The 21,457-nt window shown below is 39.2% G+C and overlaps 1 protein-coding gene across 2 annotated transcripts in view; it reads right to left on the bottom strand.

Annotated features, from left to right (window-relative positions):
• The window catches only part of PLD5 (phospholipase D family member 5), a 166,804-nt gene that overhangs the window by 10,650 nt on the left and 134,697 nt on the right, over positions 1-21,457 (bottom strand). For both annotated transcript variants that reach the window (XM_014951197.1, XM_014951198.1), the window contains exon 5: positions 19,649-19,776. In XM_014951197.1, coding sequence (XP_014806683.1) covers positions 19,649-19,776 — 128 coding nt within the window. The remainder of the gene's footprint in view (positions 1-19,648; positions 19,777-21,457) is intronic.

Here is a 21,457-nt window from a genome sequence, read left to right as displayed (position 1 = left end):
CCTCAGCCAAAAGCAGGCAAAGAGCTGTAACAGAATTTGTATGTTCAGTGCATGTCAGAGTGGTGTGTCCTGATAGAATACAACACACTTTATGGACAGACACAACTTAAGAGTGATACCCATTTGTCATAGGCACCATTTTTGTTTTTAGTGTTGCCCAACGTTTACTACTTTTGGCTACAGTGTGGGTTTTATTTACTTATTACTTTTATATTATTTTGTTTACAGGAAAAACATCCTTTCTGCTGGATGCTGTAGGAGCACACACTGCTACCAGTGACAGTTCCATACTTCAGAAACAATTTTGGTTTGTGAGTTCAGGAAAAGGTGAAAGAAATGAGCTCAAGTTATTTCTCTGCTGGAGAAGGAATACGATGTGCCAGCTTCAAATAAAAGGATGAAAAAACAGGTGATTAATACTATCAGTAGCTAAATTTACTGTGCTGTTAAATCCAGCATGATCCAATATACAGTATACCCCATTAGCACACAAAAAGGTTGGGTTCTTAATTCCCCCATTGCTATGGTATGGTACCTCACCTAGGAAACTCCAGATTTCTGTGTCAGTTTCTTCACACATAGAAACAGAGATAATGTTACTCTTCTCTCATGAAAAGTACTCTGTAAGCATCAACATTCCCACAGATAAAGTATGAGGAAAAATAGCCCAAGTAAATATAGACATCATAGTACTATTCACTGCTTTAACTTTCTATGGACACAGTCTCACTTCTTCAGTTCAGTAAAGGCATGTCTCCTGGTCATCATAAATCTTGGTTTTACAGAGATTTCATTAATTGCAGATCCCTAGTACTTAAGTTGTTGACGGAATTTAATTTATAAATATATTGCCTGGCTTCTGTAATCAAAGCATAACCACACACACACTCTCTGCCTTCCTTTGGTTTTTAACAGCTCAGGAAGGCACTGCTGTGGGCACAAATGCCATTGATCTCTCATTGTCTGCGTTTCACATCAGTTCAGCCATCTCCAAAAATAAAGCAAGAAGAAAACCTGCACATAGATGTTTGAAAACAATACGTAGAATAATATTTAAAGGAAACATGCTGGTTTTCTGCAAGCAAACTCTCTTGGTAGCATGTCTCAGAAGTCTGTCCAGTATGAGGAAGAAAATAAGGGGAGTATGAACTCTCCAGAATGCTTGTCCTCTGATACCAAAAAATCCCCACTGGTTTTATCCCCTTAGATGAGCTCCCCACAGTCCCACGGAATAGTTTCTGGAAGGAGTGTAGCTTTCTGTAAAGCCTGTGGGAACTCTAAACCCCGCACTAACGTTACCTCAGAGCTTGCTCCTGCACAGTTCTCCCTGACGGCAGGCGAGAAGGGCTCTGCGAGAGTGGGCAGAGGAAGGGAAGCGAAGGATAGAACTGAACCTTCAGATCTTTCTATGGTGGGTGAGAGGAAACAACACATCCCAATATTCTAATTAGAAAGAAACTCGATGGGCGACACCTCTCTCAGGTCCCTGACCTGGAAACACCACATACATAAGAATATGCAATGCTGAGCAATCTCATTCCCAAATATTTACTGAATAGTTGCAACCACAGGAACATTACCTAATATTCTTACTACCTCAATCAGAATATTTCTGCAAACTTCTTTAATTCATAAAAAATGTGGAATTCCTCCATTTGCCTGCACAACCTGAAATCTGTGAAGAGTTGGAAAATACAGACTACTTGCTGCACTGCAGCCTTTCGTTTATGGATAAGCCAGTAAATTCATTTTGATGACAAATACAACGTATTCCAAGCTATGCCCAACATCCTAGTCAAAAAAAACGATTTTGAGTAATACCTTTGTTTTTTCCCCTGGGTGCTGGTATCTTTGAGGATGCTCCTGTATTCAGTTCTAGGCTGTCCCTTGTCCTCTATGCACTGTTTGTCTCCAAACATTTTTAACTATACATTATCACTGTTTTCACTGTGTTCTGCCAATACTGTTCTCTTAATTGCCAGGCATGCCACCGCAAAAGACTTACTAATAGTATTCTGTTACATGTATCTGCATAATGTGGTTTAATTGGCTTTTCAAGGCTGTTAGTTGATTCTGACATAATTATGTGGTTACAGTTTTCCTTTCATTTATCAGTCCCATTATTACTATCCCACTTTATCCCTTCCATTAAAAGTAAAGATAAAACAATGTCCTCACAGCACACCAGAAACTGCCAGGATTGCATCTGCATGAGCAGCTCTTCTCAGAGCAGGCAGCTTGCAGCAGTGTCCTCTCCTGCTCTGTGAATGGAAGGATTGTCCTTCTGCCGAAGTGCTTCCTCCTGTGCAGAGGGGGAGGATGCCTGGGGCACTAATGGGGTCTTTGAAGTGCAGTTTTCACAGATGGACACCCAGCCTGACCGTAAAACGAAGCATTAGCCATGCCTTAACTGCCAGCCTCTCCCTGTGAGCAGACACACACAGGGACCAGCCCGTCCTGCACGGGGACCTCACCCTCAGGTGGGACCAGGCATCCGCAGGGGCCAAGGTTTCCCGAGATGCCCTGGCTGTGGCCCTGCCACTCACCCACTCGCAGCAGTTACACTCAACTCACAGACTGGAACCACATTTCGAGAGCTGCATTTACAGTGCAGCGCTGAACCCTGGCTTCCCACGGGTTGTGCCTTGCAGTTGGCTTCTCTGGAGGCAACCGCTGATCAAAGCTGTTCCTGCTTCTGAAGCCGTGATAAGAGCTCTCCCCCATGTGGGTTCCCTGCTACAAGACACAGACCGGGCTCCTCCTTTCCCTTGCTGGGAAAACACAGTTTTCCTCTTTACCCAGCTGCCTGTTTTCATTAAGCTTTTATGAGCTTAAGTTCAAATTTCACTGAACCTGAAAAATAGATTCAAAGTTACTGGAAGATGGCAGACAGCAACTGCGATGCTTACTGTGCAGACCTCATTTTTTTAGGAAACCAGGGTCGATGTCAGCCTGTCACCTCATGACCATCTTGATTTATGTATGTTACGTCACCTTGAAATGAAAACAATACCAACAGTGCCCACATGTACGCAGTAAAACCCCAACCATCTCATTTCTTATAGAACAGACCTAGTATATTTGGAGAAAAAAAAAAAAAAAAAATACTCTGTTTCAGAAGCATCTTCCACACTGAGCCTATTTTTACTCCCATACTCTGAGGTAAGGAGAGACTGTTCTTTTTCTAGTTAATCACAAAGCCTATCATCCTGCAGGCATTGCAGAGAGTGGGTAGCAAGGATGTGCTAGTGACAGATTTATTATGAAGTGGCATGTTATCTAGATAAGGGAAAAGACTTTCTCCTCAGTTTGAGAGCTTCTGTTATTCCAGATTTTTTTTTTTTTATAATAGTCTCAGAGGAGAAGCAGAAAAAAACATTTATATTGAAAGAAGCAAAATCTGAGTGTTGTTCACTGATTTGCAGTGACTGAAACTTGCAGCTAAGCATCATCTGAGGCATCTGGTAAGGTAAAATCCTTCAGGGCAAGTGCTCGTAAGACAAGGGAAGGATTTCTTCATCTTGAGTTTTTAAAAGCAACTCACCCAGTGATGAAAATGTCACTGAAAATTTAAAGTGAAGACAATCTCAAGAAATCAAAACCTTCATAAAACCAAGGAAGATAAATATGAAATGAAAATAGAGTGTCATAGATTTGATTGTCTCAAGATAGAGCTGAAATATCTGCATGATAAAGTCGCTGAGTTCCTTGTGAGTGACATTTTCAGAGCATGTGCTGGGGGCTGGGGATAGGAATGGTTTTCTGGATAGAGAATTTTATGTCCTCTCACAAGCAGGTTTCTTTCCCTCTTTGTTAAGAGCCACAAGTGCTCTTCTCAAAGAATGAAAAACATGGGAGCTGGTTTTCCTTGTTCCCCATGCCATTTACATTTGTGCAGAGCAACTGTTAATGGCTGCTAAACCACCATTTGTCTTTCTTGCCAATAAGGGCTTTCTTAAAGCACCAGAGAAGTGAATGGCTAAACAAGGCTCAAGAAATGGTGGGTCATACCCACTGTACAATGATGCTCTAACTACAGAAATCAAGTGGCCTACAAAAAGTAATAAATAGCTAGAAAAATATTTATTTTTATGACAAGAGGAGGAATTCCTTACTAGACTGGACAAAGAGCAGGATTTCACAAAACAGGTATTTCTGCTTATTCTTTCCCCTTGTACATTTGCAGTTGTCATACACAAGATTAAAAGAACATGGGAAAAGAACCTAAACAATACAGGTTGTGGACCAATAACACTGCGAGCTTCCTCAACTGAGAAACAGTGCTAGCAAGGCTTTTCAAATACATTTGGATCATGGGTTAGACGGAGTGTACGATGTCTCCTTATCCTGTACTGTGCAGACTAGACAGGGTGTTTTACATTTACCTTGAGCCACACTCTAAGAGACAACCCCACTGTGTAGGTAAGGTACTATTTGACCTAGATAACAATGGCACAATCTGGTTCACAGCTTGCAATATCTGAATTGTGGCAAATGTAGTAGGAGGAGGCTTTAGAAAACTCCTGGTTAATTTCATTTAAAGTAGAAGTTTTTAGTAATTGCTCACGCTCAAGCCTGATCCTGAAAATGATGGGCAGCTCTCCGCGGGCATTAACTGCCATTTGCCCAAGAGCTCTGGCCACCCTCAGGTGCCAGGCATCCATTGTCTGTGCTAGAGAAACTCTGGATTAACTGCGGGTAGTCTACTGTGCACTAAATTCAGCTAAATGTTGACTGTTTATATGCAGGACTGTTTGTGCATCTGCCATTTACCTGTGTTTGAAAATGGATTTTATTATGCTTTCAAGCCTGTGATTTTTTTAACGACCAATTTCCAAATGAATGACTGAGCAAAATCAGAATCACAACAGGGTAGAATAATGGAGTAACAAAAAACATGCTATATTGATAAATCAATTAAGACATAAAAGGACCTAAGATTTTCAATAGCTTCTAAAGAAAAATATTTTACAAATATATTACTTACCACCTTAGAACCAACCACAGATATTTACTCATTAAAATATATAACTCATAAACTCATTATCTTTTAATAAAATGTTCTCCAATTATTTGGCTTGCCTGCACTCCAAACATACGGTTCCTTTTCACTTGGATATCAGTCTTGCCTCACCCCCTACTGCAAAACCTCCCTTATGTTTTCATCTAGTATCATTTAATGTTCAGTGAATCTTTTCCAATCATACATAGCACCATCTATGCTGCCTTCTGTGCAGCTATTCTTTACCTCTCACCAAAACCCGCTGAGCAGATCTGTGTGCCAGTCCCAGGTAACAGCTGAGCAGTGGCCTGTGGCGGTGGCGCAGGAGGGGAAGGGTGTTGTGATGGGAGCGACCATCAGCAACGGAGAGGGAGAGACAAAGACCTTGTGCTCTAAGGTCCACGTTTTCCTTCCATGTTGATAAGAACATGGGAGCTACATGGGAAATGCTAAATAGAAAAGATCGTTATAGACGGTAAAGCACTATAGTCTCAGAAAGTTAGTTTAAGCTAGACACTGAGTTTTGCTATCTCAGAGTAAATAAATGCAAAATTCAAATGAACAGCATTTTTGGATGTCAGAAATCATCTGGAGTACAATAAATGTTCTTAGGTGAACTCCCTGTTATTTTAAAAATGGCAAACTGCCTTTGAAATGACTTAAAGAATTTAAACAGATTAAATTTTGAGATAACTGTTTCATTGCAACTGTTGTTCCTGTTTTCTATAGACACTTTTATTCAATAAATGGTATTTTGAAATCTATAGCTTCAGTTTTCACCATTCTCCAGTGAATCAATTTGTGAGTCTTGCACATGGATATCTCTTGTGCCTGGCCTACGTCCCACAGTACTGTGGGTTTTATGTTGTTGTCGGCTAAGGTTGGTTAATTTTCTATCATCTTGGTTTTAAGTGATTTGAAAATAATTGGCAGGAGGAACTTCTACTGAACTAGAAAAAAAAGTCCCTTTCACTTGACATAAGAATGCAGTCTCTACCTGAGCTGGGAACTTGATCCCATCACTGAAAATGGAAAACTGTCCTTTATGCCACTGTGCTGGAAATAAATCTGAGCATGTGACCAAGAAGCAGCGATGCATTCGATAGGGTGCACCCAGCACTGGCACGGAATGTCGGTATAAAGCCGGGACGGGCTCTCGCTAGAAAAAAGGAGGGGACATAAGTGGACTGGCTGTACCCCATTGGAGCTGATAAAGCACATTTAAATTGGCAGCCACTGGCAGTCCGCTGGTCTTTAATTGGGGCCTGTGGTTCTTGCAGAATAAAAGTCCCAGGGAAGTTACAACTTCATGCTTCAACTTATTTTTACTTTTATTACCTAATGGCAAAAAGCTGCCACAATAAGGCAGAGGAGATATTTTAGGAGCTCACCATTTTTGTGCCCCATTCCTTTTTCTGCTGGTTCACAGGTCAAGAACACTAAACTGCACAGTGATGCTCTACTAATTTCCACTTCACCTTACATTGAGTAGATAGTCCTACCATGCATAGCACCCTGATCTTAAGAAGACCATGCTGAAAAAAGAAATAATTAGTTCAGTATTTCATTTCTGCTGAAAGGTGCTGCTACCGAGATGCAAAGCGGGCTAGAAACCCAGGCAGAAGGGGGGCTTGTTTTAACATAATGTGGCTTAAAAAGAACTTTCTGAGGAAGAGGTAGCAATGCATCTTCAAAGCAGAAAAACAGAAACCCTCTGTGTCCTTGTCAGGTTAGGAAAAAAAAACCCATCCTGATTTTTACTTTTCAGCCATCTGCTCTATTGATACAGAAAACCCAGCAAAATAATTGTTTGTACAAATAATACAAATACAATTTGTTTAGATCATGGCCCACTCTGTGATGATGTCCATGTAGAACCTAACACAGAACCGAGACTGCAAGTTTGGGCTTTCTTACTGCTGTTGATGAAGCTCACTACCAAACCAAGCCTGACACATTGCTACTTGTCAGAGCAAGCCAGAAGGCGGAACTGAATCAGTTAAAAATTCCTTGCTATAGAGTCTATCAGCATAATTAATATCACTTGGCATAATCACAGCCTAATTTATCATTTTCAAATGACTTTTCAGTTTACAGTTTCATTACCCCCTCAAAGCAAGCACAAGTGTCTCTTTAGGGGAAAAGCAAGCTTGCAACTTCAAGAAGCCATTTTTCCAGGATCATGTTTGATTTATTTCTTGTTTTACTGCAGGAAATCTAATTAATGTGAATTCTAATTTGATTCTGTTTCTCTTTTGAAACACAGTTTTTGTTCCTCATATCAAAGAAAAGTGCAGGCTGGGAAGAAAAGGACCACATTGTGCTGGCCTCCATCTCACTGCTGGCAAGCTGCATTGCATTTCAGTACTGGTGTCATTCATGTGACATTAGAGAATTCACTACCTCAGTGGAACCATAAAGAAATTAAAAGGTGCAGTGACAGATCCGTCTAGCTTCTGGAAGGGCCTGGACTCTCCTTTACCATGTGCACGCACGCATACATCCTGCTCCCTCTTTCCATCTTCCCTGCACTGGAGCCTGTCCCTGATCTTGCACCTTCCTCACGCAGCCGGAAATCACAGCACGAGCTCTTAGTATTTATTCTCCCCCCATGCAGCGCTGCAAGGGGCAACTTCCCTGTGTCTTCTGCTGTACAACACAAGAGAGGAGAGTGCAAATGACTGACCTCTGAATAAGGGCAATATCTATGTATAAGCATTTCTCTCAAAGAGTACAGTTTCTTTGGGGCTTTCAGGTTCACGGGCTTCAGGGAAATGCAGCAGCACGTAGTTGACTAATTGGATGCATTATTTATAATATTACTCACACACACAGTGGGTTTCCCTCTTGCAAACCAGATAGGGATTGGTGGCAGGCGTGCTGTGCACACAAACTGGGACAATGACACTGCATATGAATTATTGCTGTAACTGTTGAGCCTTGCCAGGCTACCTGATAAGAATTAGAAACCTCTTCTCTTGATATAAGCAGACGGCCAAAGGATCTAATTAATTTTTGACTGAACCTTGATTAAATTCAGTGTGCAGGACCTTGAGGTAAGCTAGGAATCAAACTGCTTCAGATAGATAAAGTAATTTAGCAGAACAGTACACAGACGGCCCCAGGACAATGGCTAGCCTATATGAAAAGCTGTTTCAGAAATCCATACTTGCTCTTTGTCCTATTCTGAGTAGCCACCTTAGATATTTGCAGGGTTTCTGGCCGCTTCAACATGTAAGCAATACCTCCTGCAAAGATATGATCCTGGTATATTCTAGGAAGTAAACTTGGAATTAAATTAATACATCGTGTTTGTGCCTCCAAATAGTAGGGTCGTACTGATTAATGCTTCCTTGATTCCCTCTTTCTGCTAAAGCTCTATGCTGCACATGCAGGTAAAGGTCATTTGGGTCATCTGAAAAGCCTCTGTACTTGGTGAAGTAGTGGATTCAGCTGAAGTGTCAGCTGGCTGCTAGTACATGAACAAATAGTAATAATGCATGCTAGTTAAGCAGTTCCACGCAAATACCAGTGATTCCACTGTTGTGGTGACTGCCATTTACTTAGCAAAGTTAAGAGAGGTGACTGCATGATGACTTCCAAACTAGGTCTTGATGCTTATGACAACAATATCAAAATCCAAGATTTAGTGATGCCATTAATTTTGCACATTCAAATGGAAGGAATGCTTTTTCAGAATCTGTTTTGTTCTGCTTGATGACTTACGGTTTTAGAAAGATGAGATTTTATACTGAACTGCAGAACCATTATTCTTTTCATAGAATGACTGAAATGATTGTCCTTCCTTGCCCTGACTCATAGAGATTTATGGCACTGTATTTCAGCCTGATTTACTGTGTGTCTTTTTCACAGGACAATAATAAACCCAGTTTTCCATGAAAGGATTCCACTGTTACAGTGGGAGGTGACTGGGCTGCTGCATTTGGGAACCTTTGGAGTTAAGGCCGTTCTGAATTAAGATATTTATCTAGATGGGAACTATCCTCCATGCAATATCAAAGTGTGTATGCGTGGGTGGAACCACATATTGGGAATACGTTTTCATGATTATTTTAATGTTGTTATTTTAATTGTTTAGTTGAACAAGACTGATCTGATGGGGTATGCTAATAACTAAATCCCTCTGAGAGGGATCTGCCTCCATTCATTAACATCACTGACCAAGATTACTTGCCAGCAAGTTCTTGTGGGAGATGACAGAACAGACTGTGGTACATTAGCTCCCCCTCAGAGATTCAGCTGGCTTTTAATGAACAAGTTCTCTTTCAGCACAACATAAATCACATTTTTGGGAAAGTGGTGTGTTGGCTGCAATTTCTTACATTCATGTAAGTACACTGATTACTTAAGACTCTGCCACCGGCTGTTGAGCCAGATGCTGGAACCCCTGGATCAGAGTGGATGCCCTGTGTTGTTATCGAGGACAAACAAAATGACTGTAAAAGGCCACTCTGGACTTAAGAGCTGTGACTCTACAGGAATCCCACCCCTTAGCTGCTGAACTCCTGCAGTAGCTTCACATGAGCCAGGTCTCCCATAGAACCGCAGCACAAATGTTTTCGCCCTGTCCATGCAATCTGGCTTGGACTTGAGAATGGCAGTGGGCAGGACAGACAGGCGCAAACAGGTCAGGTTCTGCTGCTCCCACTTTTGTGCAGGCTCTCTGCAAACCATCTCCAGTGAAGAAACCATAAAACCATTCTAGTGCAGCACCCGCATTAATACACATTGCCATCTCAGCATGTCTTACTATTTCAGGGTTTCTCAACAAACAGCACAAATGAAACTACAGGACTTACACTTGTAAGTGCACTTGCTTGGACGATGTCTAAATTCAAATCAAGCCCTTCTGTTTTACTGATCACTGCTGACAGGCCTTATAGAGGTGCGCCTGGAAACCATTCTCATCACTGTGACCAATGCCATTTATTTATTTATTTTTAAGGCAAGAAAACTGCCCAGTGCACTATTTCAGTTTTTGGGAGATGCTCCCAAACATTCTTTTTTTAAATTTCAGTAGCTTAATTCTTAGGCTACTGAGTCTTATTTCTAGGCCATGGAATGATGGAAGCACATGTCACCAGTGCTGTCTATTCACCACACGGCCTGCCTGTTTGCTTCAAGATAGAAGCACTGGTCTTTAAGGCTGCCTCTAGTCTTGCACACACTTGTATGGATGATTTTCTATCTTCTGTGTGCTGCTGTACCACATGTTCTGCCACCAAATTCCTGCATGCCTTCGGTTCCCTCAACTATTCTAGAACCCATCCAAAACTCTTGAGTCTGATAATTCTAATGCACTGATATTATCTGTCAAGTATCTGAGGGATCACTCATAAACCAGAACCAGACACACTCTCTTTGCAACATCTTCTATGACTCTTAATTATTTAAGATGTAACAATGGTATAGCAAGTATTGAAAAGCAAGCAAACGATTAAGACATTATTTTTACTGGAGAAAGAACTTTCTCACTTCCTTTGCTTTGGGGAGATCCAACTACCTGAATATCCCATGCTGTTTTGGAAAGAAGTAAGTTTATCTGTTCTAACTGGATATTCCATCATTTTGCTCTGCAGGTGTATTATTTACTGATTTACAATTTATTATTAATTACTCCAATGGTAGGTAAACCTGTTCTACAGAACTTTCACAGGACGTAAATAAAATGATAAGAAAATAGATCAGTAATTTCAGAGGTCAGAGACAGAGTAATGAGCATACTCCTACAGTCAACAGAAATAAAATAAAAATATGCAGCAAGCTGTATTTTGCCCTCTCTTACACTAAATACAAACACATAATGTGGATGATGCATGTGAAAATGGAGCACAACAGTGGGAGAAGTATGATAAACAGGAATAGCTTCCTATCAGCTCACAGCTGGGAATCAGCTCTGCATCTAGAGGAACTAGCCAAGCTGGGGGAGCATGAAAAGTCTTTTTGGCTCCAAGTGCAAGGTAAATATAGAGCCCCATGCTGTTCCCACTCACTAGATCACAGAAACAGAAGCCTGCAGGAGCAAGGGGGAACCAAGAGCACTTCCAGGCAGTAACAGAACTACATGCAGAACACAAGCGTAGCAGCCAAATTGCCCATGTTCCTGTTTGGCTTTAACCAGCCCTCTGTTAGCAGTTCACAGCAAAGCTAGCAAGGGACAACCAGCCCATTTCTTCACTGAGATTCATTTATAAATAACCCATGGTCAGATAATAAATTTCAAGCAGGAACAGGAAGAGCTGACTGTCCTGATTTACTGGGTGTAACAGAGCAAAAGTGGCCTGTCTCAGTTAAAGAATAAAACAAAACATCACAATTCCAAAACTACAAACTTTACACCATGATAAATGCATGCTGTGAATCCCACACATTTCCAAGAGCAGTATACCTTCCCTCCCTGCCGGCAAAAAAAAGGGAAAGAAAGAAAGAAAGGCTTCTATCTTGAAGAAAGGTAACTGTAATCAACCTGCTCTACATTTGGTTAAATATGGAGACCCTGCCCAAAAGCTCTTAGTGGAAATTAAGAAATGTATTTTCAGCCTGTCTTTTGAATTATAAGCGGTAATAGCATCACAGCAGAGTTTTGACGATCCAACTACCTTTCTACACAGCAAGAAATAAAACCACAAAAAAGGTATTTAATTGTCAATGCAGTTCTGTAATATCTACTTAGACTTGTTTTCTTCATCTCTGGACTCATTCACCCCTGCTTGGAGGTCTGGGCTGCACTTTTATGTTACCTTTATAACATTAGCTAGTTCTGGAAATAATCCCATTAAAATAAAACAGATTAACAGCATGAGTTTTTTAAAGGATTGGATCAAATGGCAAACAATATATCTCAGCTATGAGAAGCAGATAGTCTCTGTCATATATAAGAGATACTATTATTTAACACAGAAATATGAATTTAGATAGAATATGCTGGTATTATGTTGTGTGTATTTTCAGACTAACATTTACCCATCTAAGCTTGATTGAACGTTGGTGGATGATGAAGTTGAAAGAGTCTTGTTTCATGTTATAGGACACTTGAGACTGTGCTCAATTTACTAATAGTGATATGATACTGAACACCACTGGGACAGTAAGAAAATTAAGCAAATTATTAGAAGATGACGGTAAGGATTGGCAATGGTCTAAAGTGCACATTAGGGACATAACTGTAGTTCATACTAGAAGAACATTATATCAAATAGAAACTCTCAATATAACTTTTGCTTGAGTGAAAAGATGTAATTCCACTCACTGTCAGACAAAGTGTCTTATCTCAAAAGGACCAGATGCACCATTACATAACTTCAAGAGACTCCTTTAGATAGAAGTTCAAAAAAAATGACGACTGATTATAGTCCGCTTTTTTGCTCTTGCAGATAGGATGCAACTGCCATTAACAGAAATTGCAAATGTGCAGATCCTGTCTCAGTGATCAGTTTGGAGAAGTGCCTCCACGATAGTAAGATTTTGGAGATACTGGAAACAAAGATTATCATGATGTAGTTTGAGGTACATAGAAGTCCAGCATTTTTTACGTATTGTTTTTATGGGAGGTCAATTTTGAACAGACAATTAAATACAAACTACAGTTTTCAAGGATATACTTTGATCATTCCCCTTTTCCTGAGAGAGATGCATAAAAAGAAGTGTGGGTTGCATTTGCTCCTGATGGTGTCCCAGAGCTTCCTGAATTTTCATTTGGATCTGAACCCCCAGAAATGCAGACCAAAAGAAGAAGGAATAATCCCAGAATAATTTTTGTCACTCCCTAAGTGCTGCTTTCAAGTTGTGACTCCTCCACATGAGTCTCCTCAATATAACTGGGATGAGATTTTTGAGTAAAGAACCACATGGATTGCTTCCAACTGTTTTTACTTCCCACCATGAACAACCAAAGGGTTGCTCCTCCAATATTGCCACAAAGCTGTCCTTTTAGATATAGTAGCTGAGATAACATACTCATCTCCCAGTTTTTTGTCACCTGAGAGTAGGAAGAAAACGAGGTTATATCAATCTATGTCACAGAAGACAAGAGGAGGAGAAGGTAAGTAGAGAAGAATTATAACTGCTGCTTGTTTCTCCTTTTTTTCCTCTGTTGTAAGGAGGAGAGTCTGGACAACTAAGTTGAAACCTGCAGGATCTCTCAGTCCAGTTTTGTCCTCTGCTGGTAACAGGGAGGACATGCAGCAACATGCCAAGTGCTCCTGCAGCCATCCTGCTGCACACCTTCCTATAGCTGCATCCAAAAAACTAATTCACACTAAACCAAATTAAATATTGGGTCATCAGTTTTTACTTAAAATTGACACACATAAAAAGTGCATCTCCTTTGACTGCCTGGGGCTTGCTTTCTTTTTTTTTTTTTTTTTCTTCTCTCTAATAGTGTACTTAATTTCAGAAAATTCAGAATCCAATATACTTTCACTGTAAGTACGCACTAGATGATTAATGTTTATCATAAAAAGCATGACTTTGCTTATCTACTGTCTCTACAGTTGTTTAATAAACCTTTTTTGAATAATGAATACTCATGGCTCTCTTAACATCTCACACAGCTAATTTGACTGGTGATTCAACTGAATTATTAACAGAATAAATTAACTGGGTAACTTATTCTTCAAATGTAATTGATAATTCATAACTGCTACAGCTTTCATGTACTGTAGGAGTCAATCCTAAATAGACATAAGTACATTTTACATAATAATAAATAAGTAGTCTATATAGGGTTTCTCATTCATGTGATGCCACACATCTTACCTTCTCTAGTACTTTAACCCTCCTGTATATTTATTTAACATTGTAGGTGCATCAAGCAAAAACCTAACTCCTCGGATAAAACAGGTCACTGTTTCAAACCCAATAAACAGTGTTAGGACTGTTTATCTAATTTTCTAATTACCTTAAATTATGTAGATAAAATCAGCAGTATCTAGCTTATAGCAACAAGAGAGTAAGAGGACGGAGAGGAAACTGCCTGAAAAGGAAATACTGTTGTTTAGTAGTCCTGTCAGATACCCAGCTGTCCCACTTGGAGCTTCAGAAGTGCTCCAAGGCACTGTTGAGAGTCAGCAAGAACAAATAATTGATCCTTTGCAATAGAGATGATTAGATAAACTTCTGCTATTCAAAACACTACCTGTGCTCATTTCATGAAAGAAGTCAAAAACTTCTACTCATAACACCAACCCCAATTTACCAAGAATTAATATGTCTTCATAAATAAAATAGTTGAAGACGTCAGGTATTATTTTTCCAGTCCTCCCCCGATGCATTTTTAAGATGAAGAGAAATCAAATGCCTTTCTGAAGTCGTACTTTGCATTGGTGACACAAATCACACAGGAATCCAACAGAGACATCAAATAAGTGGAAAAATGAGAGCAAGTTCATACAGTAAGATTTTTGTCCTTAAAAAAAAAAAAATATTTTCCAGCCATTCATCTTAAACTGGTCTGAATTTACAACAATCGGAATAATGAACAATCTAGAAAATATATGGACTTGAGGCATCTTAAAAAGAAAAATTCTTTGCTAGCAGCTTTTACACAGCTAAGAGAAAAAATCCATAGGTCTGGTTAGGAACATTTCCTGGATATCATCTGAGCCAAAATTTAAGCGGGACTTTTTGAGATAATGCTTTTAAGATGTCACAGGCAAGATGGAGTAAACGACTACCTGCAGTGCATCTGGATATTGTGGTCTGTTTAAGAAGCAATGAGATGAGAGCTTTTTCAACTACTTAATTATCTTTCATACTTCCCATCCATACCTTCCATCCCTGCAGGAAAGTGACTTCTGGCCCGGGATGCTTGGGCAGAAAGTTGGGTCTGTCATTGCTGCGTGGCTCCTCACTGTTACTTGACTCGAGCATCACCAGACAGTGTCTCTGGTGCATTTCCTGGCTTCCACCTCCTCACAGCTCCCTGATCTCCAGGATCTTCCCCCATTTCCAGGATTCTTCCTCCAGCCAGGAACCTCGCATTCTTCTTTCCAGGCCCCTTTCTTTTTTCCAACACCACTTCTTTCTGGCACTCCCTATTTTCTGGCACACCAAGACTCACTCTTCCCGCAGCCCAGTTTCCGTGCATAATCACAAGGTGTGAGCTGCCTCCTCACTGGTGGTTCTGTCTCATGTCTCTTCATAAGTGTAGGACTCTGGATGTGGCATTTTCATTTATGCCAGTGTTTACAGTCAGACTCTACCAATTACAGGGAGCAAGCTGCGCGCTTGAGAGCTCAAATGTTCACATTTGGACAGTAGCCCCCACAGATGCACCTAACTACTTGCCACCTGTTAGCAATCATGATTTAAGCAATTTTTCTGCTTACTACAGTATTTTAATATTAGCTTGATTCCACTTCCAGTGAAGACAATCAGATTAATTTCAATAATTGTCAGTAATAGAATTTTCCAAAGGCTGATTATTTGTTGCACGTAAATGTATTTTTCTGAATTGGTTTAACTAATCCATTACAGTTGTTTGCCCACTAGATTCAATTATTCATGTGTGAATAAAACTTTTCCAAAAATGTTGTTAGCATGAAGAGCTTCAGAAGTGTTTCTTCAGCTGATTAATTGTTCTGTCTGTACTACAAACCTTGCATTTCTTAACAGAATTAAAGAGCTAAATGCATTTTCAAGCTCTGCTGGAACTATTGGAGGGAGTCATGGAAGAAAAGACATGACTTTTGTTAATTCTTGTTCTGCATTAATATTATAACAACTTTTATATAACCAATTTCTTAAGTACATTAATAAGGTACCTGGTCAAGGAACTAGAAACTAGAATACAGCACCACAGCCACCTCAATTGTTACCAGTTAAACCACAGGCAAAAATTAATCAGTATATGTACCTAATTTTAGGCATGTTTGAGTGAATTCTTTTTTATGCAAACATTTTAATGTAGATGCATGTATTTTGCTGTAAAAAACCAGATGTTATCTTAAATGTATAGGTTGCACAGCTACGGCCCGAAGACATTGCTTGGCTTGTTTAAAAAAACAAAAAAACCAAAAAAACCCACACCACCCACCACCTAAACACACAACAACAACCAAACCAAAAAACCATGGTTACAAGACTAAATTCTTAGTAGAACTCTGGGAAAATACTTTATCAATTGCATCCATTACCAAATGAATGTCAATGAAATGGAAGATGGAAGCTATATAGCTGATTACCTAGAATTCCTATCTCAAATAAAAAGGTCAAAATGTGTTTAAAATTTCATCTTCATTTCCCTCCCTCCCCCAAATCAGTCAGAAGGCCACCACGAAAAAACAAGAGACCAACTCTCCAAAATTCTTCCATCAAACTGGTAAACCTGTATAAACTTATTTATACAGTTTTTGTACCATTTTATCAGTTTACAAAAATTTACCATAAAGATACTAGATTGGTAGAAAGATTATTTCACTGATAAAATTTTACACAGCTTACTATATATATATATATATATATATGAAAGTGGTACCTGTCTAAGAAAGTGGTAAAACCCTCCCTGTTCATAACCTGAAATTTTCAACAGGCTATGTAACTGGGCAATATTTGACATATATTAATAACAACAGAAAAAGATCCATCCCTGAAACAAAATCTAGACCTGCTGGAAGAAAAGATCAAAATATTTCACTATGAATGAAAAAAACAGCTAATCTTTGTAAAATCATTTTTTTTCAGTGAGTTTAAACAGTACTTTTCATTTTCCTGTGGGGTTTGATTTCAGACTGAAGTAGATAGCTAGCATAGATGATTTCAGCCAAAATTATTAGAGTTTTGGAAAACTTGCAACCCACCCAAAACACAGTTTTACTTGAAAAGTAATGGTCAAACTTGGTAATAGAGTCTGCTGTCAGCACAGTTAAAATCTTAAGCTTTTCATTGCATTTTAGAGATTATTACAAGAAAAACTGGATGCGCTCACATAATTTACACTGGAACTGTTCTGCTGAATAAGGAGACACTGCTAGCTACAAGGTGACTGACTCATACCGGACGTTTTGTTTAAGTGAGAAGACAACTGCTGTGCTTGACAGGCCCAAGTACCATATGTTTCTAGAACAGCAAAGACCTACTTCATTCTGTGATTTGCCATCAAGATCTAGTAATACAGGCCGAAGTGGTTTGCTGATTCAATAATCACAAGTTGTGTTACTCTACAAGTCAGATGAGCTTTCAAAGAAACCATATGTGACTAATCAACAGCTCAGTCTGCCTTTTCACGGTCCGTTCCCTGCAGGTAACCCAGGACGTAACAGGAAACGTGCAGTGCCATCCACAGCGAGTTCCCTGGCTCCTGATGCAAAACTGCAGAAGCCCTACCCGCTCCTGCAGGCAGCACGGGAGCAGGGACATGGGTCTGGACAGGCCTGACACTATCTGCTCCGCCATTTCCAGTTAAACTCGGTCCTTACACATTTGGGCTGCTTTGGGGGAAGAGGGGGAGACCTGATCCCTCACGTTTGCAGCTACACCGGGGCTCTGCTAAGGAGGACCCGTGGGTGGTGTGCTTCCCCAGTGAGGGATCACAGGGGGTTTTAAGATTAGGTCATATGCGTGTGCAAAGCATTTTCCTCAAGGAAAGCACTAAGAATTAAAATGACAGAGTTCTGTGCTTATTTTGCCTCTCATGTGAAAAGTTCAAGAGACACTATTATTTTAGGACTGTATATCAGATCTCTTTGACAGCTGCCGTGATTTATTAACCTGTAACTCCAGGGTAAGCAAACTGGATACTCATACCTGATGTCAACAGGAGCCAAGCTTCTAGTTTCCTTAGGCTCTTCTGAAACCCTAGCATATATTTCTTAACTAACTGAAAGCAGCTTCTCTTTAACTGGAACTCAAAGAGATTTCTTCTTGCTCTGTACAAATATTCTTCTGGCCTTCATCTTATCACTACATATAAAATATACTATTACAAGATGAAAAAACCCTCCAAACGCATGCAGAAAATAGAGTGGCATTTGAAACACTGGCCCACAAAGAACCGGCATCAAAGTTTAATGTAGGCATACCAGAAGAGATAAGATTTACTTCAGTATGAGAAGACCAAACCTATAAGGAATTGTAGCATCTGTGATGAAGGTCATAAAATATAATCATTAATTATAATAATATAACAATCTGTGTGGTAGATGTGCCTCTTCACATTTATTATTTTCACTGGTACTCAAAACTCCAATTAGGAGAGGCTTCAAAGCTAAAATAGCGCATAAACTATTTATAAGCTAAATAGTTCTGTGAAGAGCTATTTTATGTATGACATAAGAACAGTTTAGCTCATGAGGCAGAAAGTATAAACATTTAATTTCTAAACTGTCCAAAAGTTCAAACTAAACGTTCTTGCATTGACTGGGAATACAACATCCTCTTGGCCAAGACTTTCTCTGGTTGGCTAACAACATCCTTTTTTTCTACCAGTTTTCCACATTCCTTTGTAAACATTCAAAAAGTTACCTTTTAAATAAATTAATACATATAGGAACACCAAAAATGTATTTACATCACTCTTTCTTTACTAAATGGTTAATTTGTTTCTATTTGGACTTTCAGCCTCTTAGCTCAAAACAAACCTTAAAAACTTCAATAAAAACAACAAGGACCTCCTTCTTTACAAAATCATTAGAATATATGTTCAAAATTATTCATGTGTTTCTGAGATTCTGCTCATATTTGTAAAGTAAGCTTTTTTACTGCAACTAACTACCTAGGACTGCTTCTTTTTCCCCGCCGTCATGCATTTCAGTTACTGACATCTAAAAGCACAGGTTCCACTCCCTAAAGATGATCAACAGCAGCCTCCCACAGTCAGCGGCATGTAGGAAAAATGAACATTACAGCCGTTAATAATCCTGAGACTGTTGTGGAAAGCAAAAAGCTACAAATAACCTACAAGAAAGCAAATAAGCTGGCCTACTGATTAATTACTTCTTCAAAATGGCCACAGACTGTAGAGCACTGGTTGTCAGCAAAGAGGCCTTACAGTACATCCTTCAACTTGCTTGTTTATGAAGAATCAAAATACGGAATTCTCTCCAATACATACAACATTCAAAAAGATGATGCTATTTGACTTTCTGTAACCATAAATCTCTCCCTCCCCAAAGATGCTGGGTATTTCAGGATAATGCCTACTATTCATTTGGAAGTCTCCAGATTTTCCTTTTTGTTATTTAAATGGCAAATGAGAGAGACCAGGTCATGCTCACAACATTACCACGGAGTTTCCATAGTGGTTTGTTTCCCAACAGTATCACCCACGTGTTTTTGTTGGGCTTTTTTTTTTTTTTTTAATAAGTAAACCAGAATTTATAATCTTCAAACAACAAAATCATCACAAAAACCAATAAAGGCAATGATTTTTCTTTAAATTTAACCCAAAGTATAACCGTTGAGGATAGCTATTCCAATGAAAAGAAGTAAAATTTATAGTAATATACTTTTGCCAACACAGAAGAGTCATCAAAACCGTGGCAGTAGTTTCTGATGCTGGCACTTCTGCCAGCAAACTATTGGAATAAGAAAGCCATCCATCTCCACTTGCTGACCTCAAAACTTTACTTTTTTTTTTCCTCATTATAGCCTCAAAGGGCATAAGGATGAGTTTTTCAATTAAATTACCTGTCCCAATGATCTCCAGTCTAGGCTGGCACTTCCAATGTACACGTGCTGTTTATCAACAATCCAGAAAGATGACTGAAGCCGGCCTTCGTTGTATGCTGACATGTTCATATACAACACTTCAGCACCTAGAAGTTTAAGGACAAAATAATAAATAGCACTGTTTAAAATAACATAATGGACATTATTAAAAAAAAGAAAAAACTTCCAGGGCCTCAGCTTCCAAAGCTAGTGAGAGACATAATTAATCATACCATTAAGGTTTAAAACTAATGATAAACAGTGTTATTGTCCCACTATTTGAGATCTTAATTAACATACATTCCAGAAAAGCAGGTATGGGGAACATTCCCATGCATTATATTGTTTACTTCATTTTCATCCATTGTAGAACCAAATAATTGCTATTTTTTTTCCAGCACTCTATGTTTCTAAGACCAGTTTATTTTTAAAGGTCTATTTGGTAACTCAAGTTTGCTACATATTTTATAATAATGACTTTTAAAGTACAAACCCAGTTACAACCCCACCCTGAAAAGCAGACTCTGCCCCTTTGCCATGGTTCGGGCAGGGAGCCTACGCTGGGCTGTCACATGGAACAGACCCCAACAAGAGAACACAGCTGGAGAATTTAGGAGAGAGGAAGTAAGCAAAGGCCTAAAGTACTCTGAAATTGCTCTTAATCCTGCTAATCTGTGACATTCAACCTACCACTTTGAACTGCACAGTTTTAGTAAGGATCATAGGCCACTGAAATAATTTGTAAGGTCTATCACATCAGTAGGAAAGTCTGAATTGGCCCCGTCATTAAGTTTGCAGGACAAAATTCAGAATATACTTGATATTAGGTGAGTTTAGGGGATTTCTCACATCACTATTGTTCTTTCAGTGCTCCAGTGTTTCCAAGATTAGGTTATTAATCTGAATTAATCATTGCTGAAAGCAATTTGAAGTAACCCAGTCATCTTCACATTTTGGTGATGACAGAAACTGGGGAAGAGTAGTGACAGTAAAGAGCAGCCTGGAGGGCAGTGACGGTACCAGCCATCTCCCATTAAACATTCATTGGATCTTCATGAATGCCAGTAATGGTTGGATATGAGTCATAACTTCAAAAGAATTCCACGTTACCGAGAGAACTAAAATATATTTCTTTATATTTAACTTCCTATTTCTGGCCTCCTAAGAAATACCTGACCTGCAATTTTAAGCAAGTTACCAGTACTAAATATTTATTTTTTATTATGAAAACTGTAATTCTCACTTGAACGAAGGAATCTGGAAGTTCAGACATCAAGAAAAGAAGAAAAATCAAGTAAGGTGCCACTAACCATGAAGCACCAAACATGCAACATAGGATTTTGAGCAAGTTACAGAATTTGGTTCATCGTACAATAACATTAGCTGCAAACTAGTTACCTTTCCAATTTTTTCTTGGTATCACCCATCCACATTCATCTGTGCTTAGAAACAAAGGTATTTACCAATTTTCTTTGGAATATGTGGCTGCTGCCTTTCAATCCATGCATTAATGAACAGAACTGTGCTAATTAATGAGGTGATGTGTGTGAAATAAAAAAGAAATCAGAAAACACTACAGCAGGTGTTAAATGGTTTAAATTGTTTTCCGATGAATAAACAAAACAAAAGCAACTCCTCCTACTAGCTAAGGAAAACAATTCTGTAAGGCGTTAAAATTTTAGCTGAAAACTGTTTAAAATCAAGTCTAACACAGCAGTTTGCCTTGATCATCTCTTCCTTCCATACATCCAATTTGCAACATTAAATAGCACTATGAATTTAACACCC

This window comes from Calidris pugnax, unplaced genomic scaffold (assembly GCF_001431845.1).
Source record: "Calidris pugnax isolate Ruff unplaced genomic scaffold, ASM143184v1 scaffold24, whole genome shotgun sequence".
Taxonomy (NCBI): domain Eukaryota; kingdom Metazoa; phylum Chordata; class Aves; order Charadriiformes; family Scolopacidae; genus Calidris; species Calidris pugnax.
The sequence above is the reverse complement of the archived record's forward strand: the minus strand, read 5'-3'. Positions and strand labels throughout refer to the sequence as shown.